This window comes from Schistocerca nitens, chromosome 1, assembly GCF_023898315.1.
Source record: "Schistocerca nitens isolate TAMUIC-IGC-003100 chromosome 1, iqSchNite1.1, whole genome shotgun sequence".
In the NCBI taxonomy this organism is placed as follows: Eukaryota; Metazoa; Arthropoda; class Insecta; order Orthoptera; family Acrididae; genus Schistocerca; species Schistocerca nitens.
In genome coordinates this window covers 147,260,244-147,285,885 of record NC_064614.1, presented here as the reverse complement: position 1 = coordinate 147,285,885, position 25,642 = coordinate 147,260,244, and the positions used below count along the sequence as shown (strand labels likewise).

The following is a 25,642-nucleotide window of genomic DNA, read 5'->3' as shown; positions in this document are numbered from 1 at the left end:
TCATCTTAGCTCCATGCAAATGTCTGGCACTACCTTATAAGGATCCTATCCTCCCGCATTGGTACACTTGTTGCATTTTGTGGCTTTTTTTGTAAGTTTATTGATTACCATTGCTGCAGATTGTGTATTGTATTACTGGAGCTACTGATTTAGCCATATCCAGCCATTTAAGAGTAATCTTATACCACTGACAATGCGTCCCCAAACTATTCTTGCCGTTTTGTGCATGCCAGAATAGTGCGAGAACATTGAGCAAAGCAGTGCAGTAATGAGTATGTGTTGGTCAGATGCCCTTGCTCATGTATTGGGGTTAACTGTTTGCACTGCATTCTTACGATCTTCAAGTTTCAATGTGGAATGATTAACACTGTATCGTGACAAAAAAATAGTTGTATTGCATTTGAAATGAGTAATGATGTCAGTAACAAACTGTACAGTCAGTGATTCACTAATAACTGACATCAGTCTAACATTTTAATGTCCGCTTCCTAAAAATTACCAGCAAGAGAAAGTATGTAATCCATGAGGTGAAGAGAAGAAAGGCGGCATCTATCATTATGACACACCAGCCAGTCGTGTTACAACCTCAACACTTGATACCAAAATAGATGGATTGATAGAAGGGAACTGGACTTATTACTATCACTAGTGATGACTATTCTCATGATGGAGATAATGCAAGCTGTCAATGGTAGCTTGCATTCCTTAAAATCATGGGCACTGTGTCATTTAGAGTATGAAAAGAGAGCACAAAAAGAGACAGCAAGAAGAAATATAATTACCACTATTAATAAAGCAACCACAATGGCAAATCCAATTTTGAGAGGAGTCAGAAAATGTTATGGTTTCATTTTATCACTTTTCCTAAAAATTGTACTGACTACCGGTATGTTCATGGTGAGTAATAACTCGAAGCTAAAACTAAATCCAAATTGTAAACTAAAAGTTTGGAGTCAGTTTTTAATACCACATGAAATTTGCATTTTACCCACACCTTTTGCTGCAGAAGGTCATAACAACACACAGCAACTAATTAATATTTATCTCTTTGTATAATGTTGTTACCTCAGTTAAAATAATGGCACAGATACAAGGTTTTTGCGCAAACCTGACACAAGACTAACAATGGATGTGAACACGGATATGTATCAGTGGCTGATTGCATCCAAAATGAAAAAGACTGCGATTCTTAGGCTTGAAGTATGCTCCACTATATTAACTAACAAAGAAATGTATATTTTACTTACCTTCTCTCAGTACATTCTGCATATTTCTGCGGCAAATCCTGTTATTGGGCACACAGCTGGTGTCGACACTGGTCCTTGTTGTAGGCGAACTTTCAATCGTGTCTGCATGCTCCACAATAATAAATGAATCGGGAAGGCTAGTATCACTTTTGCTCGCACGAATCCTAGCACCCTCCTCACCCACTGCCACGACTCCGCCGGCAGGCAGAGGCCCGTCGAGACCCGCCGAGTTGCTGTCGCTCTCCGACAGAGCTGCCGACATTATCAGCGTGCTGCCTTCACTTTTGCGGAACTGTGGGTTAGCACGAGCCGACGACCTGCGGCGCAACACCACTGGCGAGCCTGCGGAGTCTGTGCTAGCACCTCTGACGGCGTGCTGTCGGTGCAAGTCGCCCTTGTGGAGGCGCTCGGCCTGACAGGGTGAAACTTCGCGCACCTCGTCCTTCCCAGCTTCCTTTCCCACATCGGAGTTGTCAGGGTCGTTAGCACTAACAGACCTCTCCCTGGAACGAGTGTCACTAGTCTTAGCAGCAACACTGTCTTCTGTAAACACTTCCTCTTCTTGAGGTACCTTATCGTCATCACTGCAGGCCTCTTTCTCTTCTATGCTGGCAGCTTCTAGTTCCTTCTTAGATGTGTCACAAGCTGCCTCAGGTGCATCCTCATCTGACAAACTGCTCTCAGAGCCACTCTTATTTAGCAAACCTGTTTGGAAAACAAACCAATCTTTTAAAGTCAGCAACACATTTACATGACAATAGCAGTCAAAAAATTATGAGACTTAGCAGTACTTATGACACAAGAGATGAATTTACTTACCAACAGCCAGAACAAGAACAACTGCAGGAAGATTGACAAAGAAGTTTAAAAATACAGTTGAATTTCTGGCTTTCATAACTCTCAAAAAATTCTTTACCCTACAGAGAAAAAGGAAGGTCAAGGGAAAAATAACACAAGGTGCTGAAGGAAAGTAAAAGCCACTCCACAATTCCGATCAGGTGATACATACGGCACAAAAAATGAGGTATTATTGAAGCAGTTGATATATTTAATTAGTGATGATAAAATATGACCATATCCATTATAGTAGATAATATGTTTAAGATTTAGATGTGATGGGAAATCCTTTGATAAATTTTTTAATTTTTGTACCTGCATCAGATTTAAAGTTTTTAATAGTGTTTTACGCAATGGAAAATCCAGGATGGAAGTGTGGACACTGTGGTTTCAGTTGCCTGAGACTGCAGTCCTGTGTGTGAGTTGCGTTTGCACGAGTGTGTGTGAGCACGTATATGTGTGTATTGTTGGCAGAGGCCATTGGCCGAAAGCTTTAAGTGTCAAAATCTTTTTCTTGTGCCTATCTGCGACTCAGCATCTCTGCTATATAGTGAGTGGCAACTTTTCTTTACATAATATTGTTAATGGTGGTTTACATTGTCATCTTTGAGAACTGACAGTTTTAACTGAAAAGGAATTTGTTATCAAAGTATGTTCGAACAGTTTCTTAGTCTCAGCTGGCAGACAACTGTTCTACATGCTCTCTGCCTGGTGTAAATTTTATGAAATGACTGACAGAATGGCTATGGTTTCTTCCTTTGTCTACAGCAGTGACCCAATTCTTTAAGGAGCATTTTGAGGACTGTCTTAAATCTGAATCACATTCATCCATCCTCCTCCTTTTGTTTGTTGATGAGGACATTTTTGATTTGGCTGCATGGTGCTGAAACTCCTCCATGGTCTAAATATGTTGAAACACAGATTTACAATAACTTACAATCAGAACCATTTGGAGGACTCCAAGATTAAAACTCTATATGTAAAAGGCAATGTTCTGACTGACTGACTCATCATTGCCCAGCCCGAACCACTAAGGACAGAAACTTGAAATTTCCAAAGGTGTGTTGTTCTTGTACAGTAGGCATTGTTTAAGAAGGGATTTTTCAATGTTCCACCCCTAAGGGGCTGAAAGGTTTTTTGAAAATATGTTGCTATTATGGCAATTTTGAAGCTGGACCTATGAAAACTGGTATTAGGTTTCTTCAGTCAGAAATAAAGAACACATGTTTCAGCACTTTTGGAAATTTAGCCACTATGGGGGTGAAATAGTGGGTGGAAGCTTCTTTTGAAAATAAATCATATTTAAAGAACAACTGAAGTATTTTTAAAGCTACATCTATGAAAATTTGTATTTGACTTTTCAGTTACAATCAAAATTTGGAAATTTAACCCTTTGACTGCTGTTGATGAGTTTACTCATCATGCTGCGTGCCGCTCCTGGGTGCTAATGACGAGTATAGTCGCGGCCGCTGGTTTTCCCCTGAGCGCTGTTGACGAGTATAGGCGCCCCACTACCCGAGTGCTTATGACGAGATAACTCGGGCAGCGTACTTCCCATCCCATGTCTCAGTAGCCTTTCACAGTTCTGGCCGCTAGCTTGTCTGTTGTGAGCCTAGGCTTTGCACTACAGTTCACTGTTCATCGGAATTTACATCAGTTTTCTTCGCATCCTGTATTTTACAAGGAAAATGGTGAGACGTCATAGTTGCACTGAGGAAGAAATCAAGGAGATTCTTATGAGGAGCGATAGTGAGGGTGAACTACTTGATTTTGACGAAGGTGATAGCTCTTCCACAGAGTCCGAAAGCTCTATTCATCAACTGTCCACATCAGCAGGGGTGTCAAAGCAGTCTCATGTTTCAACAAGAGATGTTAGTTGTTCTGAATCTGAAGAATCAGAAAGTGATAGTGAAACGCCTATGAAGAATGCATGTCTTAGTGATATATTTGACTGGAAAGAAAATGACTTTCAGCCAGTTAATCACGCATTTGATGATATGCTGTCGGGACGTGTGTCAAATAGGGAATGAGTCAGTTTTCATGTTATTCTTTACACAAGAACTGATGAAATATATAGCTGAAGAAACGAATTGGTTTTATTTATTCACCAAGGAGAATACTCCCGAATCAGTGCATTCTTGAATCTCAAAGTGGAAAGATACTGGATATGAAGAAATGTATTGTTTCATAGCTGTTTGTCTTCTGATGCCTCATGTGAAAAAACTGAAAATTAGTGAATACTGGACCAGAGATGTTCTTCTAAATAAGCCAATTTTTAGTGATCTTTCGTCAAGAGACCGCTTTTTGTTACTTATGTGAATGTTACGTTTCAGTGACAACTCTGCCAATACTGGAGGAGACAGATTATTCAAAATTAGGAACATTGTCAATAAAGTTTGTACAGCTTTCCGTTGTGCATTTAATCCAAATCAGAAACTCTGCATCGATTAAAGTTTGTTATTATTCAAAGGACGCTTATCTTTCAGACAATTCATTCCATCGAAACAGAGTAGATTCGGTATAAAAACATTTGTGTTATGTGATTGTAAGACTGGCTATGTCTTGGATTTCATTGTTTATACAGGGGCATCAACAGAAACTGAGTTCCACAATTTGGGGAAAAGTGGTGACATAGTGGCTACACTTATGAAGCCCTATTTAGAACATGGACATACCCTCTATGTTGATAACAGGTACTCAAGCCCATACTTGTTTGCCTGGCTTCACAGTCATGGGACGAACGCATGTGGTACTATCCGTAAGAACAGACGCAACATGCCAAAACTTCAGAAGAAACTGGAACGTGGAGATATTCAATTTACCTTTACTGATACAATGCTTGCTATAAAGTGCTGTGACAAAAGGGAAGTGTGGATGTTGACCACATGTAACACCACAGAAATGGTTGACACAGGAAAGATTGACAGGAATACTGGAGAAAAAATTAAGAAAGCACAAAGCATTGTAGATTATAACTTGAATGTGGAAGCAGTTGACCATTCTGATATGCTGCTTAGCTCTGTCGGATGTATACGGAGAACAATGAAGTGGTATATAAAGTTCTTTTTTCACGTTCTAGATCTGCGTGTTTTAAATGCTCATGTCCTACACAGATCACTAACAGGTTGTAAAATGACGATAGAGTTTCATCTGTTACTGGTAAAGGAACTTACAGAATCGTCTGCGTTAGAGCGCAGAAAAGCTGGCAGAGGAAGGTGTTCTGATGATAATCCTCTAAGATTTGTGGGAAGGCATTTTCCAGACATTATAACAAGTGAGCAATCCAAGAAAAGTGCACTAATGCGTAGATGCATTGTTTGCTGGAAAAAAAAGTGCGTCAAGAAAGTAGTACAAATGTAAAACTTGCAAGGTACCATGGTGTGTCGTACCCTGTTTTGAAAAAACCACAAAACACAATTACTAATTGCAGCATAGAACGAATACAATAATGCTATTAGAAAAAAACTTCGGAAAAAAAATTGTAAAAAGGGAAAAACAAAATAAAAATGTTTTTAACTTCACCAGTACCGGTCCAAAGCCGAGATCAAAAAGAAGGACGGGAAACATATTCACAAAGTGTATAAGTAACGCCTAAATTTACAGTTCATGACTTTGAATTTTCTCTATAAGTGAATTTAATGTCCTAACAAAAAGACAGAGATTTCACAGTTTTCAAATGTTGGAAAATCTGTTGAATACTTACGTGCAACAATCACAAGTATTGTACAAATTTCGTCAAAGATCAGGTAATTACAAAGCGCAACAAATATTCGGGCAATTCAGCGATACAAACAGTGGGCTATGTGAAATTTCTTATCACACCAGAATACGAATTTAACGACGTGAAGTAAAATTGTTCTTACCGTTGCTCACAGTAAATTCCGATGTTGTAGTGCGATATGAAAGATGATCTGTATGTCGCTTTCTCCTATAAATAAAGTAATACGATGTTCTGAACAACAAAAATAACGTACAGTAATCTATAATCTGTGGCTTATTTTATCCATCCTTGAGTTAGTACAGTGAGGAACGCATAGATAAATGCAGACATTATAAACGGGTATCCAAGAAAGAACAATGAACTATTGATGTAAAGCTAACGAATCACGTCTCTTTTGGCATAATCTATGAAAATAGTGCAAAAAAACTACAAGCAAGATATCATTCTTGGTGACGGAAAATAGTTTTACCAGACAGTTTGATTCTGTAGTAATTCACCTGCAGGGGAACTACGTAGTGAGAGCATTTACGAGTATTCTGTATCAGCCGTGAGAGGACACAATATTTCGCGTGGAGTCGCAGTCACTGCAGAAATATTCAGCCGATGACAGTGCAGGCCGCAGCGCCTCAGCGTGCCAAGCGGATCGTGCGCCTCCAGCAGTCAAAAGGTTAACCCCCAAGGGCGTAAAATGGGAGATGAAATGATTTAACAAAATAATTCATTGTGAAATCTTTTTTTAAAGCTAAATGTGTTAAAATTTGAATTTGGCTTATCAGCTGGAAATAAATAAATATATTTTTCACTGTTTAAGGAAACTCAACCCCTATGCGGGTGAGATTGTGGATGGAAGTTTGTATGGAAATATTTCATTATGCAGTCATTTTGAAGCTAAACCCATGAAATTTTCTATTTGGCTTCTCTATTTGAAATAAAAAAACATATGCATTTCACTGTTTTTGAAGTTCAACCCCTAAAGGGATGAAATAGTGGCTGAAATGTAATTTCTTAGACTTTCACGACGATTTGATGACATCTCGTGGAAATCGGGTTTTCTGCCGGATATCAGCGTCTTCCAAACACGATATTTCGACGCCATTACTTGACGTCTTCATCAGGTGTTCCCTGAGACTGGCTGCTTGCTGGACCGGGTCACATATTTATGCCTGCCCGGTGCCTGGTGTTCTGTTTGCCATTCCCTAGTCGGTCCGCGCCCGCGGTTCGCCTATCCTGCCGCTCTAGGTGTTCCCTATTCCGTCCGCGCCCACTCTGGCCGCCTCCTTCTGTGGTGGTGGCCTCCTGGTGTTCCCTTCTCGGTCCGCACCCGCGAGTGGCGCTCCCCTGCCGCTCTGGACGTTCCCTTTTCCGTCCACGCCCGCTCTGGCCGCCTCCGACTGCGGCTGAGGCTTGCTGGTGTTCCCTTCTTGGTTCATGCCCGCAGTGTGCGGGTGTCTGAGGCTCGTTGTTGGAGTTGGAAACATATTTTCTCCGGTATTGCTTCAGCAGTTCAAATGCTGGGTTCCATGCAGTGCTTAGCTGGTATCCTGCTTCCCAATTAATCAGGTTTTGTGCCATCTTTATCTCCATAGATTCAGTGATGACACTATCCCAGAACCTGGGGGTCTGGACCATGACCTTGGTGTTCTCATAATCCATGGAATGTTCCAACTCTAGGCAGTATTGTGGCCTGCCTTAGCCTGGTATGTCGCTGGTGTTCCTTACATCTGACTTCCACCGTTCTAGTCATCTGGCCAATGTAGGACATACCGTATTCACAAGGAATATTGTAAATGCCAGGCTTCCTTAAGCCCTGGTCATCTTTGACTGTTCCAAGTAAAGCCCTGATTTTGCTAGGTGGGCAGAAGACACTCTTGATGTTATGTTTCATTAGTATTCTGCTGATCTTGGCAGAAACAGGCCCGGCATATGGTAAAAATGCTTCTTGATCTCTTCTTCTTGCTCGTTCTCTGGTGTATCCTGACGTCTGGCGGGATGTAGAGCTCTGCGGATGTCCCTGGATGAGAATCCGTTGTTAGCAAACACTTTTTGAAGATGTTCAAGTTCCCCTGCCAGGCTGTCAGAGTCAGACAGTGTCTTGGCTCGGTGTACGAGTGTTCTAAGCACCCCGTCTTTTGTGCTGCGTGGTGGCAGCTGTCGGCCTGTAGGTATAAGTCTGTGTGTGTTGGCTTTCGGTACACACTGTGGCTGAAGGTGCCATCCGCCTTCTTCTTCACCAGGACATCCAGAAATGGAAGCTGACCGTCCTTTTTTAGCTCCATGGTGAATTTAATATTCAGATGCCTTGAGTTCAGGTGGTCCAGGAAGTCTTCCAGTTTTTCGCGACCGTGGGGCCAAATGACAAATGTGTCATCAACGTATCTCAGGAAGCATGTTGGCTGGTAAGTGGTAGTTGTAAGAGCCTCGTCCTCGAACTTTTCCATAAACAGGTTGGCTACTACTGGTGACAAGGGGTTACCCATCGCCACCCCTTCAGTCTGTTCATAGAATTGACCTCCACATAGGAAGTAAGTCGATGTTAGAATATGCTTAAACAGATCCAGCACCGCTCCATCAAACTTCTCACTGATTAAGTCAAGCGTGTCCTTAAGGGGCATTCTGGTGAACAGGGACACCACGTCAAAACTGAGCATTAAGTCTGCATCTGAGAAACGTAGGTTTTTAAGACGTTCCACAAAGTCCCGTGAGTTGCGGATGTGGTGTGCACACTTCCCTACATATGGTGCCAACATTTTCTTGAGATATGTTGCAGCTGGGTATGTGGCTGCCCCAATATTGCTCACAATGGGTCGTAGTGGTACACCCTCTTTGCGGATTTTTAGGTAGTCCATAGAGTCTGGGTGGTACTGGTGCCTTGGATTTCAGTTGTTTGATAACTTTCTCAGGCCAGCCAGTTTCCTTCAGCAGAGACTTGGTTTTTCTGTCCACCCTATCAGTTGGATCCTGCAAGCCGGGTCCTCCAGAAGTCGCCGGATCTTCAGGTCATAGTCACCTTTCTGCAGTATGACTGTGGAGTTCCCTTTGTCTGTCGGTAATACCACTATGTCGTCATCTTCTCGTAATCTCCTGAGGGCCATCCTCTCGTCTCTTGAGATGTTAGACTTAGGCGGCACGGACGGAATAGGGAACGTCCAGAGCGGCAGGGGAGCGCCACTCATGGGCGCGGACCGAGAAGGGAACACCAGGAGGCCACCACCACAGATGGAGGCAGTCAGAGTGGGCGTGGACGGAATAGGGAACACCTAGAGTGGCAGGATAACACGACCCGCGGGCGTGGACCGACTAGGGAATGGCAAACAGAACACCAGGCACCGGGCAGGCATAAATATGCGACCCAATCCAGCAAGCAGCCAGTCTCAGGGAACACCTGATGAAGACATCAAGTAATGACGTTGAAATATCGTGTTTGGAAGACGCTGATATCCGGCAGAAAACCCGATTTCCACGAGATGTCAGTGGCTGAAATGTTTTATGAAAATATTTCATTGTGAAAGCATTTTGAAAGCTAAATCTTTGAATATTGGTATTTGGCTTTTCAGTTAGAAATGAAACAATACATGTTCTGCTGTTCTCGTTTTTGAAAATTCAAGCTCTAAGGGGAGTGAAATAAGGCCAGACTGATGCATTGACTCATCATTGTCCAGCCCAAACCTCTAAGGACAGAAACTTGAAGTTTGGACAGGGTGTTGATCTTATACTGTAGGCATCGTTTGAGAAGGGATTGTTTGAAATTCCATTCCTAACAGGGTGCAATAGGGGATGAATGACTCTTTCAAAATAGGTCACCATTAAAACAATTTTGATGTAGAACTAAAAATATTGGTGTTTGGTATCTCAGTAAGAAATAAAAAAAATACAGGTTTCAGCATTTTTGGATATTCAATCACTAAGGGGGCAAAATAGTGGGTGAATTTTTAGAAAAATAAATCGTTATTAAAGAACTACTAAAGATTTTTAAAGCTACTTCTATGAAAATTGGTATCTGACTTCTCATTTAGAAATAAAAGAACACGTGTTTCACTGCTTTTGATGTTCAACCCCTGAAGGGTGAAACAGGGGAGAAAGACTTTAAGAAAATATTTCATTATATTAAAAAAAGTTTTAAAACTAAATCCATGAAAATTGGTATTTCATTTCTTGGTTACCTTGGTTACATATAAAGAAATATGTGTTTGGGGGGGGGGGGGGGGGGGAGTTTCTACAGAAATATCACCATAAAAATGCAAAAGGCACGATTCACAAAAACCATAGACTTCAACTACCAGAATTGCTTTTTTGATCAGAAGTGCATTTAGAAAAGACCATGCTTCCATGATCTTAAATAGCATGACTACTTTAGAAAGTGTTGCAATTTGTGAACAACATCAAAATTCTATTAAAGAAAAACAGAAAAATCCCTGCAGACATACAGTGTACGCAAGTGAAGAGGTGGACGCTAAGCTAGTACTGAAATAAATTTGTTCATGAAGAATAATTTTGGTGAATGATAGTCTCTCTACGATGCTGCTAAGACAAGTCATTCGGCCTATTTTCCAACAACTCAAGAAGACAAATGACATACCACACCTGGTAAAAGAGTCTTCCTCTCAGGATTTTTTAGATTTATATCATTAATTATAGCTGCATCAGCTGAGATGATGTTCAGTTATACACCCAAGATCCAAACATTGTGCAGAAACCAGAGTTCCTCACAGTGTGTAAAATGTCCTAACAATTTAAAGGTATGCAACTGGGTGATGAATATGACAACTGCTGATATTTTGACAGTTGCACAGCTCATCATTTTCAAGGCTCAAATGCAATGACAGAGTGCTGTGCAAGGAAATTTAAAACCTCGGTAGGTGGTATGTAAGAATGCTGTATCCTTTCCAGTGAACTATATATCAGCAGGAGGTAGGTGGCAATCTGTAGCTTCCAGAACTTCCTGCAGTCTCCCATCTTTTTTGTGGTGGGCAGGACATTATCTTGCCATGACAACAATCGAGACAGTAGCGAGTGCGCAAGAGCAGTAGTGCGGGCAGACTCGGTCGAGGGAACATGTAGTGAAAGAGCTGTGAATCACAAATATGTGAAGTTGGCTTAAGTCTTTAATAATGCATTAATGGGAATATGTTGTTGGAATAGGAATGTAGAATCATCCGTGGCTTCACTGTGGTGAATGACTTTCTATAATTATCCATATCATTAAAGTCAATGACTGCAATGCAGTCCAATGTGTTTTTCATTGTTTGAAGATAAATAAATTAATATTATTTTATTCTGGAGGGGTCTTACCATATTTCACAATTGATTTTGTAGTAAACAGCTGCTTATGCCAAGGTCAGTCAGGCTAGAGTTTCATTTTTTAATGCACATCATGATTGAAGTAAATCTCTTTCCATATAGTCCAATTTCCAACCATTAGCAACACAGTCAGAAATTTTAAAATTATTGGCTTACAAGTGGCATTCATGCCATAGTGCAATTTTCATATTTAACAAGCACAGAAAGGAAACTTACTGAACTACGCAAGGCAACGATAGGGTATGTACTTTGCGTGTGAACACAGACAGTTACTAACACATGCACAAGAAGTGTGTGTCAAAGCATGAATACCATCAGCAAACAGAAAACATGATGGATTACAGTGGCATAAAAAATAATATCGCAACACATCAATGATGGTAGTACAGCAGAGTGAGCTACGTTCTCAACCAGAAACAAGAGTGAGTGTCACAAGAAAGCTTTATCACTGTACTGGGTTGCATGTGGCATTTTTGCTTAGCCACTGTTGAGGAGAAGTGCATTTTGTGGATATGTTGTGAATAAACTAATGCATTACATCAGAAAATAAGAATCAAGTTAATGAGACTCAAGTACTAGGAAGTCATGTACGAAAATATCAAGAGAGGTAGTGAAAGTAAGTTAAACAAGTTGGGAACCGAAATTGTCACGGCTACGACAAAGGTAGATGCAGATTGAGGAATTACAGAAGTGTCGGGAACTACTGCAACAGAATCTTATTTCATGGATGATGCAGGGGAAGTGAAAGACAGTAGTATATAAATCTTGTGAGCATGGCTAGAAATTTTATAAAATAAAGGAAATAAGACAGAACAAGAACCTACACATATAAGCACTGGCAGCCAAGGGCATTTAGATATGCGAACACTCTTAGTAACAATAATGGGAAAGATGGAGGAGAACACATTCTACTTGAAGGGAATAGATAAAAATGTAGATGAAAACACTAAACACCTTGATAAAAAGATAGATGAAAACACTAAATGCCCTGATAAAAATAAAGATGATGACACTAAAATACTTCATAAAAAGATATGAGGAAAAAACAGCTGGAATGAGACAAGCAGATTTCGTCACTAACTGGTTAGAACAGATCGAAAAATATGAGGAACGAAGTCATGTGTACAAATAAAACATCCTGCAGATTGGAGGAGTTGTGACGGGTTGCACCAGAAGGAATAGCAAGCTCAACACTAATCTCTATAAAATATGAGACAAAAAACTTAGCAAAACAGGTAACTAAAATTAGTGACAGAAGTGAGACAAAAATCACCAAGATCAAGACGGAATTAACAATGGCTGCTAGCACAGTGACAACTGATGATAAAAACTTGGGCAACATTGTAATGGATATTTGCAGAAAGAAGCTGGAAACCTCACTACAGGAGCAAATAATGTGGTATTAACTGATTTGGAAGAAGTACAAGCTTTCAATAGAGATTGCAAAAGATGCCAATCAGGAGTAAGACTACACCCAATGGCCTTTTTGTGCAGGTCTAAAGGAGTGCTCTCCAAGAAATGGGCAGATGTAAAAAAGATAGATCACATTGCGAGGCGAATGGAAGACGGAACAGCCAACTGAACAGATTCTCTAAATCTAGACAGTATGATGTATGATGAATTTGGGAAAGCTTTCATAGAGAAATCTTGGCCACAAGAAATGCAAGAAGAGGTCAAGGATGAACTGAGGCTACAAACATACAACAGAAACATACAACAGATAGACAGATGGGTTGCTAGTTGGTACGCTGGGAAACTCACTAGAATTAAAAAGACATCTGGTCACATCAATGGGAGAGAAAACAATAGGATGGGCAATGAACAGAGCACTGGCACAATATGGAGATATTTCATATGGTCTTAATACAGAAAATATATATAACTAGATAGATAAAATATCCACTCACCAAGTGGCAGCAGGAGAACACACATATATAAAAGATGCTACAGTCTGCTAGCTTTTGGAGCCAGTTGCAGCTCCTCCTGGCAGAAGGGCTGAAGGGGAAGGAAGGAAGTGCAGGATAAGGGCTGGTGAAACCCTGACCCATGGTTCTGGGTGACTTTTGCAAACTCTATCCCTTTTCCTAAACCTCACCAGTCCTTTTCCTTCACTCTTCTTCCTTCTCCTTCAACTCTTCTGCCAGAAGAAGCATCCACTGGCTCCAAAAGCTAGCAAACTGTAATAGCTTTTATATTTTTGTTCTCTTGCCACCATTTCATGAGTAGATATTTTATCTATTCAATTATATTTTCAAAAACTGGTTATTTTCATTGGTCTTATGTCTGAGAAAGAAGCGCAAGCAACATTTATTTCAAAATGTGTAGAAGAAAGAGCGCAACAGGAAGGCCTTGATAATAATGGGAATAACTGAGGTCTGAACTACTGAAATCATGAATACAGAAACGAATGGCTAGCACCTTAGTGGGGCAGCAACAGGCAGCCACACAAAATGTGGAATGCGGGCGGCAGGAAGGCACAAGTCTAAGGCTGCAGTGAATACATCAACTTCAGCGTGGGCTTTCACGCACACAAACAGGAGATGGTACAACTGGCAGACGAAGTGAGGCATGAAGAGTGCCATGAGAAATAGGGACAGCACAAACGAAATTTTGTGGTAACGAGAGGCAATACACTGCACCAAAAGGATAGGAAGAATAAAAGCATGCCATTCTGTACTATAAAGAATGGAAGACATAATGTGGAAATGAAAGATGTTTAGAGAAATAAAGTTAAAGAATTACTCAAGGATATGCATAATGCTGCAAAGCAGTTAGAGAATAGTAATGAAATAAGTAACAATATAGTGCCTAAGGTAAATAAAGAAAACTGCTGGCAGTAGTAAAGTCATGTAACTTGCACTTGTAATACTGAGCCACTGAGTGAGCTTGCAATGTTTTTCTGAAGCAGTCACAGATGTACATGCAGAAGGCAGGTGGGTGCGACCACGGGAAAACAGATCGGTACATGTCGGCTGCTGAACCAGAAACCATAATTAAAGAAGTGCCATGAGATGTGAATGAAAACAAGATGAACATCACAACATTATCTAAGATATTACCCACAAATACAGGTGTACCACATGTATACATGCTGCATGTTGCACCTCCACAACCAGATCTAGCAGTAACGATGTGAAAATAAATTTCCATGCTATGAGAAAGAAAAAATGAACTGGAAAAAGGAAGATTTATGCGAAGAAAATAATTTTTTTTGAGTCCCTGTGTTCTTTGAAAGAGAAGGAATTAGAAGCTACCAAAACAAGAATGACAGAGTTAGAAAAGGAAAAAAGTTCAACTTCAAAAATCAGTCAGACATAGTGAGGAGACAGGAAGAAAGGTGATGGTGCAAAATCCACGAGTTTCAAGTGTATTCAATTTAGAACACTACATCAAAAAGAAGGTGAATGACAATGACACAAACAAAACTTCAAACAAGGCCGTGGGGAAAGCACGAGGACAAACACAGAATCAATACAAATGGAAATGCAGACATTAATGAATGACGTTAGTATTTGCCATACTCCCATCGAGGAAGAGAAAGAAGAGAAAATTACGGCAAGATATGTGAAGGACAAGTGGAGAAAATGACGATGCTGCATAATTGTGCTGTGCTCTCCCACAAAGACACCAACAACAAGGAGCATTACATTTGTTTCTAAAACAATAAATGTGGCACAAAGGAATTATTTACAAATTGAGAGAGGTGTTGGATACCATATACTTTGTCAACAAGTTTCATATAATCGATAGCAGTCCAGCACTTGCAACCTCTATAGACTCGCTGGCACTTGCAGTGCCGCTGTATGGCATGGACAGAGAGAAACTTGCAGATCACACCAGCCGAGTCAGCTACAGGTCATGAGAGAAGTCAGATTAGAATGGCCTTCAGCTCGCTAGGTTCGCAGCCTCTAGTTCAAGCATGTATTACTCATGTAATACCAACATTGTGTTATCTTGCTTTTTGTATAATCCAGTTAATGTGTCATTTGCATTAAAGAAAGACAGTTGTTATTAGTTATGTTCCTGGAGTGCAGTAGCAGGACAAAGTTAAGTAAAAGTTATTTACTAAAGTATTCCAGTACTAATTATTATAGAATGTTCCAGATTCCTACAAACACCCCACTCGTGCTAGCCTCTATCATCCCACTGCAAATCCCAGGGGTACCAATTGAAAAGCATTCTGCATTTGTGTGAGGTCATGACATGCTCTGCCACCGACCTTCACATCAACAGCCAGACCTGTACCCAGCATTTCAATGCCCTGACCACCTCTGGCAGAGTGTGCATGTTGATTTCACTAGACCATTCCAGGGAGCAATGTGGTTGCTAGATGTTGATGCTCTCTCTAACTTTATATTTGTGGCACAAATGGTTACAGCTACTATCCATTCCCTGACCATCATAACTGCGATACATCTACATCTACATCTACATGACTACTCTGCAATTCACATTTAAGTGCTTGGCAGAGGTTGGTTGGTTGGTTTGGGGGATTAAAGGGACCAGACTGCGACGGTCATCGGTCCCTTTTTCCAAAAAAAATTAAAACCGCCCAAAGAGAATAAAAACGAACAGGGAAGACGTCAGACGACACGGGACAAGAAAGACTCCGACAGAGATCAGACAAAACGAAATAAAAGCACACGGTGGTTGGCCGACCACAGGAACAAAAAAAAAGGAAAAGCCAACCACCGAGAACACATTAAAAACTCAGTTGAAAACCGTAGGCGAAGGCCAGAATCAACACAAAACAACAAAATAAAACAAACACTCATATTAAATGGTAAAAACCCCCTGCCCGAATAAAACGTAAAACTAAGTCAGCCATAGCCGAGTCATCTGTTAAAAGGGCAGGGAGCGTTTCACGCAGTGCGAACGACTGCCTGAGCACAGCTAAAAGTGGACAGTCCAATAAAATGTGGACCGCTGTCAAAACGGAGTCGCAGCGACATAAAGGTGGGTCCTCTCGTCGCAATAAGTGGCCGTGCGTCATCCACGTGTGCCCAATGCGCAGCCGGCAGAGGACAACAGACTCCTTGCGAGAGACCCACAAGGAGGAGCGCCACACACCGGTAGCCCCCTTGATGGCCCGAAGTTTGTTGCGTGAAGGCAGGGCGCGCCATTCGGTGTCCCAAAGGTCCAGAATTTTGCGGCGTAGGAACACTCGCAAATCTGTCTCCGGGAGGCCAATGTCCAGAGATGGTGCACTAGTCGCCTCTTTCGCCAGCCGGTCAACATTCTCGTTGCCGGGGATCCCAACATGGCCTGGGGTCCACACGAAGACCGCAGAGTGGCCGCAACGCGCAAGAGTATGCAGGGACTCATGGATAGCCATCACCAGACGGGAACGAGGGAAACACTGGTCGAGAGCTCGTAAACTGCTCAGGGAGTCACTACAGATAACAAAGGACTCACCTGAGCAGGAGCAGATATACTCTAGGGCTCGAAAGATGGCGACCAGCTCAGCAGTGTAAACGCTGCAGCCAGCCGCCAAGGAACGTTGTTCGGAATGGTCCCCTAGAGTAAGCGCATAACCGACTCGACCAGCAACCATCGAGCCGTCAGTGTAAACAATGCCAGAGCCCTGATACGTGGCCAGGATGGAATAAAAGCGGCGGCAGAAGGCCTCTGGAGGGACTGAGTCCTTCGAGCCCTGTGCTAAGTCTAGCCGAAGGCAAGGGCGAGGAACGCACCACGGGGGTGTACGCAGAGGTGCCCGGAAAGGAGGTGGAACAGGGACAAACCCAAGCCCGGAGAGAAGCTCCTTGACGCGTACAGCGATCGGACAACCCGACCGAGGCCGACGTTCTGGCAGATGGACGACTGACTGCGGGAACAGGACACGGTAATTTGGATGCCCGGGCGAGCTAAAAACATGGGCAGCATAAGCAGCCAGTAATTGTTGGCGTCGGAACTGCAGTGGAGGGACACCTGCCTCCACTAGGATGCTGTCCACAGGGCTGGTGCGGAAAGCACCAGTGGCAAGGCGTATCCCGCTGTGGAGAATTGGGTCCAGCACCCGCAACGCAGATGTGGAAGCTGAGCCATAAGCCAGGCTCCCATAATCCAGACGGGACTGGATTAACGCCTGGTAGAGCCGTAGGAGAGTAGATCGGTCGGCGCCCCACCGGGTGTGGCTAAGGCATCGCAGAACATTTAGATGCCGCCAACATGCCTGTTTAAGCTGCCGAATATGAGGCAGCCAAGTCAGCCGGGCATCAAAAACTACACCCAAAAACCTGTGTGTCTCCACCACAGCAAGGAGTTCGTCTGCAAGATAAAGCCGCGGTTCAGGATGGACTGTTCGGCGCCGGCAGAAATGCATAACGCGGGTCTTAGCAGCCGAAAACTGAAACCCATGCGCTACAGCCCAAGACTGCGCCTTACGGATAGCGCCCTGTAGCTGACGTTCAACAGCTGCAATGCCAGTAGAGCTGTAGTAAAGGCAGAAGTCGTCAGCATACAGGGAAGTGGAGACGGAATTTCCCACGGCCGCAGCAAGCCCGTTAATGGCTATTAAAAACAGACAGACACTTAAAACAGAACCCTGTGGCACACCGTTCTCCTGGACGTGGGAGGAACTATACGAGGCCGCGACTTGCACGCGGAAGGTACGATACGACAGAAAATTGCGGATAAAAATCGGCAGAGGACCCCAAAGACCCCATCCATGAAGCGTAGAAAGGATGTGATGACGCCATGTCGTATCGTACGCCTTCCACATGTCGAAAAAGACAGCGACCAGGTGCTGACGGCGGGCAAAGGCAGTACGGATGGCCAACTCCAGGCTCACCAGATTGTCGGTGGCGGAGCGGCCTTGACGGAACCCACCCTGAGACGGAGCCAGAAGGCCCCGGGACTCCAGTACCCAATTCAAGCGCCGGCTCACCATCCGTTCAAGCAACTTGCAAAGAACGTTGGTGAGGCTAATGGGACGGTAGCTGTCCACCTCCAGAGGGGTCTTTCCAGGTTTCAAAACGGGGATGACAATGCCTTCCCTCCATTGCGACGGAAACTCCCCCTCGACCCAAAGACGGTTGTAAAGATCGAGAAGGCGCCGCTGGCAGTCCACTGAAAGGTGTTTCAGCATCTGACAGTGGATGCCATCTGGCCCAGGAGCGGTATCAGGGCAAGCAGCTAGGGCACTGCGAAATACCCACTCACTGAATGGAGCATTGTAAGATTCTGGGTGGTTGATGAGAAACGAAAGGCTCCGACGTTCCATCCGCTCTTTAATGGAACGGAAGGCCTGGGGGTAATTCGCAGAAGCGGAACTCATAGCAAAATGCTTTGCTAAGCGATTTGCAATGACGTCGGAGTCAGTACAAACTGCTCCATTCAGTGAGAGCACAGGGACGCTGGCAGGGGTCCGATAGCCGTAGACGTGTCGAATCTTGGCCCAGACCTGCGATGGGGTGACATGGAGGCCAATGGTGGACACATACCGCTCCCAGCACTCCTTCTTGCCTTGGCGGATAAGGAGGCGGGCCCGCGCACGCAGCCGTTTGAAGGCGATAAGGTGGTCGATGGAGGGATGTCGCTTGTGACGCTGGAGCGCCCGCCGGTGCTCTTTAATCGCTTCAGCGATCTCAGGCGACCACCAAGGCACAGCCTTCCGCCGAGGGGACCCAGAAGAACGGGGAATGGCAGATTCGGCGGCAGTAACGATGCCGGTGGTGACCGATTGAACCACTGCATCAATGTCATCATTAGAGAGAGGCTCAAGAGCGGCAGTGGAGGAGAACAAGTCCCAGTCAGCCTTATTCATAGCCCATCTGCTAGGGCGCCCAGAAGAGTGACGCTGTGGTAGTGACAGAAAGATCGGAAAGTGGTCACTACCACACAGGTCGTCATGCACACTCCATTGGACAGACGGTAAGAGGCCAGGGCTACAGATTGAAAGGTCAATGGCGGAGTATGTGCCATGCGCCACACTGAAGTGTGTGAAGGCACCATCATTTAACAGCGAGAGATCGAGCTGCGACAATAAATGTTCAACGATGGCGCCTCGACCTGTTGCCACTGACCCACCCCACAGAGGGTTATGGGCGTTGAAGTCGCCCAATAGCAAGAAAGGAGGCGGCAATTGGGTTACCAGTGCAGCCAGGACATGCTGCGAGACATCACCATCCGGTGGAAGGTAAAGACTGCAGACGGTAACAGCCTGTGGCGTCCACACCCGTACAGCGACAGCCTCTAAAGGTGTCTGGAGAGGGACAGGCTTGCTGTGCAGGACATATATGCAGACGCCACCAGACACCCTTTCATAAGCTGCTCGGTTCTTATAATAACCCCGATAGCCACGGAGGGCGGGGGTACGCATTGCTGGAAACCAAGTTTCCTGGAGAGCAATGCAGAAGAAAGGGTGAAGGCTGATAAGTTGGCGGAGCTCAGCTAGATGGTGGAAGAAACCGCTGCAGTTCCACTGGAGGATGGTATTGGCCATTGCGGAGAAAGGCGTGACGGGACTGGGAAGGCAGATTACGCCGCTGGGTCACCTGCCGCATCCAATGGAGCACCCGTGCAAGTGCTATCCATTGCGTCTGAGGGATCAGGGAGATCGAGGTCCTCAGCGGACGCAAGGATCTCCACCTCATCCTCAGATGCAGAGCTTTTAGGTAGCGGTGGAGTAGGTGCCACCGCAGGTGTCTTGGACTTACGGGTCTTCAAAGTCATTTTCTCTCGCTGTTCCTTTGGTTGCCGTTGGTGAGAGGGCTTATCGGAGTCAGTCTCTGGGACCGAAGTGGATCGCGAAGCCCGTCGACCAGCGACCTGTGGCTGCTTCAGCCACTGGCAGGTGTCTGCTGTGCCGCTGGTAGGAACCTGGGAAGGGAGTGACCCAAGGGATCCCTTCCGAGCGAGAGAAGCCGAAGAAGACTTACGCTTCTCCGGCTGAGAAGGGGGGACTGGTGTCCCCGATGGTTTAGTGGGTGCTGCTCCCGAGGTAGATGGTGTGGGAGCAACAGCAAGAGAAGGGGCCCCCATTGTCAAGGGGGCAGGTGAGGTCCTCTGATTCTGAGAGCTGACTGTATATCTTGCAGCTGAAGGAGCTGGAGCAGGAGTGACAGTGGAGGCATAAGATGACATCATGCGCACGGGATGTAGCCGTTCAAATTTCCGCTTAGCCTCAGTGTAAGTCAGTCGGTCCAGGGTCTTATATTCCACGATTTTGCGTTCCTTCTGTAATACACTGCAGTCCGGCGAGCAAGGGGAATGAGGCTCTCCACAGTTGACACAGACGGGAGGCAGAGCACATGGAGCATCGGGATGAGATGGGCGTCCACAATCTCGACATGTGAGGCTAGAAGTACAGCGAGAGGACATGTGACCGAACTTCCAGCACTTAAAGCACCGCATCGGGGGAGGGATATAGGGTTTGACGTCACACCAGTAGACCATCACCTTGACCTTCTCTGGTAAGATATCACCTTCGAAGGCCAAGATGAAGGCACCGGTAGCTACCTGATTGTCCCTCGGACCCCGATGAACACGTCGGACGAAATGTACACCTCGTCGCTCTAAGTTGGCGCGCAGCTCGTCATCTGACTGTAAAAGGAGATCGCGGTGAAAAATAATTCCCTGAACCATATTTAAGCTTTTATGGGGGGTGATAGTAACAGAAACATCCCCCAACTTCGTACAAGCGAGCAAGGCTCGTGACTGGGCAGAGGATGCCATTTTTATTAAGACTGACCCTGACCGCATCTTGGACAAGCCCTCCACCTCCCCGAACTTGTCCTCTAAATGTTCGACAAAGAACTGAGGCTTCACAGACACAAACGATTCCCCGTCAGCTCTGGTACAGACGAGATACCGGGGCGAATACCTGTCGCTCTCATTCATAGCCTTTCGTTCCTCCTATGGTGTGGCCAGGGAGGGGAACGATTTGGGGTCATACACATTAGCCTTAAAGTGAGCTTTGGAAAGCTTAGAGACTGCTGACGGCTGGCCACCAGCAAGAGAAGATGTGCCACGCTTCATTGCATGTCATCCGCCCTGATGCCACCTACTCCGACCAAGGGCCCTCCCCACGGGCGCCACCCAGCCACAGCAAAGGCCACCTGGCAGGATGGCCAGTGCCGGGAGTCCCGATGCCCCAGGGAGATGGGCATCTACTCCTTGGCATACGTGGGGAGTTAACGGCACAGGCATCAGTAGAGCGATCCCTGTGTTGTCAGGGGGCTACAACCAAGAGGGTACATGGCGGCCCCACCACAACGGACTGGCTACCGTGCTGGATGTTAGGTGACATGTGGTCCATGGTCGCCGTCAGTGCAGAAAATGGCCCTGCACAGTGCTTGGCAGAAAGTGCACGCAGGAGCGTATCCATGCCCAAGCGATGGAGAGTGGGCAGGACTGCAATGCAACGACGAATAAGATTGCGAAATTTCTCAACGCAAGATGGACACAATGCACCAAGTAAGGCGCCCTTCCCCAATTGGCTCGCTCTTCGGAAAAATTTTGAGGTATGGAGGTCAAACCCGACAGGGGACCATCACATAAGGCCGAAACGTTTGAGACTCCTTTTAGTCGCCTCTTACGACAGGCAGGAATACCGCGGGCCTATTCTTACCCCCGAACCCGCAGGGGGAGCTTGGCAGAGGGTTCATCGAACCACAATCATACTATCTCTCTACCATTCCACTCCCGAACAGCGCGCGGGAAAAACGAACACCTAAACCTTTCTGTTCGAGCTCTGATTTCTCTTATTGTATTTTGATGATCATTCCTACCTATGTAGGTTGGGCTCAACAAAATATTTTCGCATTCGGAAGAGAAAGTTGGTGACTGAAATTTTGTAAATAGATCTCGCCGTGATGAAAAACGTCTTTGCTTTAATGACTTCCATCCCAACTCACGTATCATATCTGCCACACTTTCTCCCCTATCACGTGATAATACAAAACAAGCTGCCCTTTTTTGCACCCTTTCGATGTCCTCCATCAATCCCACCTGGTAAGTATCCCACACCGTGCAGCAATATTCTAATAGAGGACGAACGAGTCTCTTTAGTGGACTTGTTGCATCTTCTAAGTGTCCTGCCAATGAAATGCAACCTTTGGCTCACCTTCCCCAAAATATTATCTATGTGGTCTTTCCAACTGAAGTTGTTCGTAATTTTAACACCCAGGTACTTAGTTGAATTGACAGCCTTAAGAATTGTACTATTTACCAAGCAATCGAATTCCAACGGATTTCTTTTGAAACTCATGTGGATCATCTCACACTTTTCGTTATTTAGTGTCAACTGCCACCTGCCACACCATACAGCAATCTTTTCTAAATCGCTTTGCAACTGATACTGGTCTTCGGATGACCTTACTAGACGGTAAATTACAGCATCATCTGTGAACAACCTAAGAGAACTGCTCAGATTGTCACCCAGGTCATTTATATAGATCAGGAACAGCAGAGGTCCCAGGACACTTCCATGGGGAACACCTGATATTACTTCAGTTTTACTAGATGATTTGCCGTCTATTACTACGAACTGCGACCTTCCTGACAGGAAATCATGAATCCAGTCGCACAACTGAGACAATACCCCATAGGTCCGCAGCTTGATTAAAAGTCGCTTGTGAGGAACGGTGTCAAAAGCTTTCCAGAAATCTAGAAATACGGAATCAACTTGAGATCCCCTGTCGATAGCGGCCATTACTTCGTGCAAATAAAGAGCTAGCTGCGTTGCACAAGAATGATGTTTTCTGAAACCATGCTGATTACGTATCAATAGATCATTCCCTTCGAGGTGATTCATAATGTTTGAATACAGTATATGCTCCAAAACCCTACTGCAAACCGATGTCAATGATATGGGTCTGTAGTTCGATGGATTACTCCTACTGCCCTTCTTAAACACTGGTGTGACCTGCGCAATTTTCTGATCTGTAGGTACAGATCTATCGGTGAGCGAGCGGTTGTATGTGATTGCTAAGTAGGGAGCTATCGCATCAGCATAATCTGAAAGGTACCTAATCAGTATACAATCTGGACCTGAAGACTTGCCCGTATCAAGCGATTTGAGTTGCTTCGCAAGCCCTAACGTATCTACTTCTAAGAAACTCATGCTAGCAGCTGTTCGTGTTTCAAATTCTGGAATATTCCATTCATCTTCCCTGGTGAAGGAATTTCGGAAAACTGCGTTCAATAACTCCACTTTAGCGGCACAGTCATTGGTAACAGTACCATCGGCACTGCGCGGCAAAGGTATTGACTGCATCTTGCCGCTTGTGTACTTTACATATGACCAAAATTTCTTTGGATTTTCTACCAAATTTTGAGACAATGTTTCATTGTGGAACCTATTAAAGGCATCTCGCACTGAAGTCTGTGCCAAATTTCGCGCGTCTGTAAATTTTAGCCAATCTTCGGGATTTCGCGTTCTTCTGAACTTCGCATGCTTTTTCCGTTGCCTCTGCAACAGCGTTTGGACCTGTTTTGTGTACCATGGGGGATCAGTTCCATCTCTTACCAATTTATGAGGTATGAATCTCTCAACTGCTGTTGCTACTATATCTTTGAATTTGAGCCACATCTCATCTACATTTGCATAGTCAGTTCGGAAGGAATGGAGATTGTCTCTTACGAAGGCTTCTATTGAAACTTTATCTGCTTTTTTAAATAAAATTATTTTGCGTTTGTTTCAGGTGGATTTGGAAGAAACGGTATTGAGCCTAGCTACGACCTTGTGATCGCTAATCCCTGTATCAGTCATGATGCTCTCTATTAGCTCTGGATTGTTTGTGGCTAAGAGGTCAAGTGTGTTTTCGCAACCATTTACAATTCGCATGGGTTCAAGGACTAACTGCTCGAAATAATTTTCAGAGAAAGCATTTAGGACAATCTTGGAAGATGTTTTCTGCCTACCACCGGTTCTGAACAAGTATTTTTGCCAACATATTGAGGGACGGTTGAAGTCCCCACCAACTCTAACCGTATGAGTGGGGTATTTATTTGTTACGAGACTCAAATTTTCACTGAACTGTTCAGCAACTATATAATTGGAGTCTGGGGGTCGGTAGGAGCAGCCAATTATTAACTTAGTTCGGCTGTTAAGTATAACCTCCACCCATACCAATATGCACAGAGTATCTACTTCGACTTCTCTAAAAGATAAACCACTACTGACAGACACAAACACTCCACCATCAGTTCTGCCTAATCTGTCTTTCCTGAACACTGTCTGAGACTTTGTAAAAATTTCTGCAGAACTTATTTCAGGCTTTAGCCAGCTTTCTGTACCTATAACGATTTCAGCTTCTGTGCTTTCTATTAGCGCTTGAAGCTCAGGGACTTTCCCAGCACAACTACAACAATTTACAACTAAAATTCCGAATGTTCCTTGATCCAAGCATGTCCTGTATTTGCCATGCACCCTTTGAGATTGCAGCCCACCCCATACTTTCCCGAGGCCTTCTAACCTAAAAAATTGCCCAGTCCACGCTTCCCCACTACCCGTGTAGCTGCCAGCTGAGTGTAGTGAACTCCTGACCTATTCAGCTGAACCTGAAATCCCACCACCCTATGGCGCTATTCAAGGAATCTGCAGCCAACACGGTCGAAAAACCGTCTGAGCCTCTGATTCAGACCCTCCACCCGGCTCTGCAGCAAAGGTCCGCAGTCGGTTCTGTCAACGATGCTGCAGATGGTGAGCTCTGCCTTCATCTCGTAAGCAAGACTGGCAGCCTTCACCAAATCAGATAGCCACTGGAATCCAGAGAGAATTTCCTCAGATCCAAAGCAACACACGTCATTAGTGCCGACATGTGCCACCACCTGCAGCTGGCTGCACACTGCACTCTTCATGGCATCCGGAAGGACCCTTCCACATCAGGAATGACTCCACCCGGAATGCACATGGAGTGCACACTGGATTTCTTCCCCTCCTTAGCCACCATATCCCTAAGGGGACCCATTACCCGCCTAACATTGGAGCTCCCAACTACCAATAAGCCCACCCTCTGCAATTGCCCGGACCTTGAAGGCTGAGAATCATCCTCTGAAACAGGGCAGGCAGCTGCATCTGGCTCAGCCAGAGACAGTACCTGAAACCTGTTTGTCAGACGCACTGGGGAGGCTTTCTGATCAGCCTCCAGGGACGTCTTTCACTGCCTGCCACGCCTTGGAACGACCTCCCAATCAACCACAGGCGAGGGCTCAGCCCCACTGCGGGCAGCAACCAGGGCAACCACAGCGGCAGACCGATCTGGGGACAGACTTCCACCTTAGTTTCTGACAACATCCCTCAATTCACGGAACCTGCATTTCAGAATTTTTATAAAGACAATGGGCACTAAGCACCTGACCATCGCCTCCTTCCAGCTCATGTTCAATTTGGAAGCTGAGCATATGGACAGGACCTACAAAAATGCAGGTGTGCAATATAATGATGACAGTTGACACTGGGAAAACAGTCACCAGCTTCCACACCACCTAAGGTCCACCAGTGCGAATGGACGGAGCCCGACCAAAATTTTACATGGGCGCAGACCTCACACCCTCTCCGACCTGCTGTGCCCAAGTCAGTGGACCCACTACC

General features: G+C 44.8%; 1 protein-coding gene across 1 annotated transcript in view; it reads right to left on the bottom strand.

Moving 5' to 3' along the window:
• LOC126243507 (WD repeat and FYVE domain-containing protein 3) overlaps positions 1 to 25,642 on the bottom strand; it is a 324,242-nt gene that overhangs the window by 15,043 nt on the left and 283,557 nt on the right. The window contains exon 53 of the mRNA XM_049948168.1: positions 1,248 to 1,952. Coding sequence (XP_049804125.1) covers positions 1,248 to 1,952 — 705 coding nt within the window. The remainder of the gene's footprint in view (positions 1 to 1,247; positions 1,953 to 25,642) is intronic.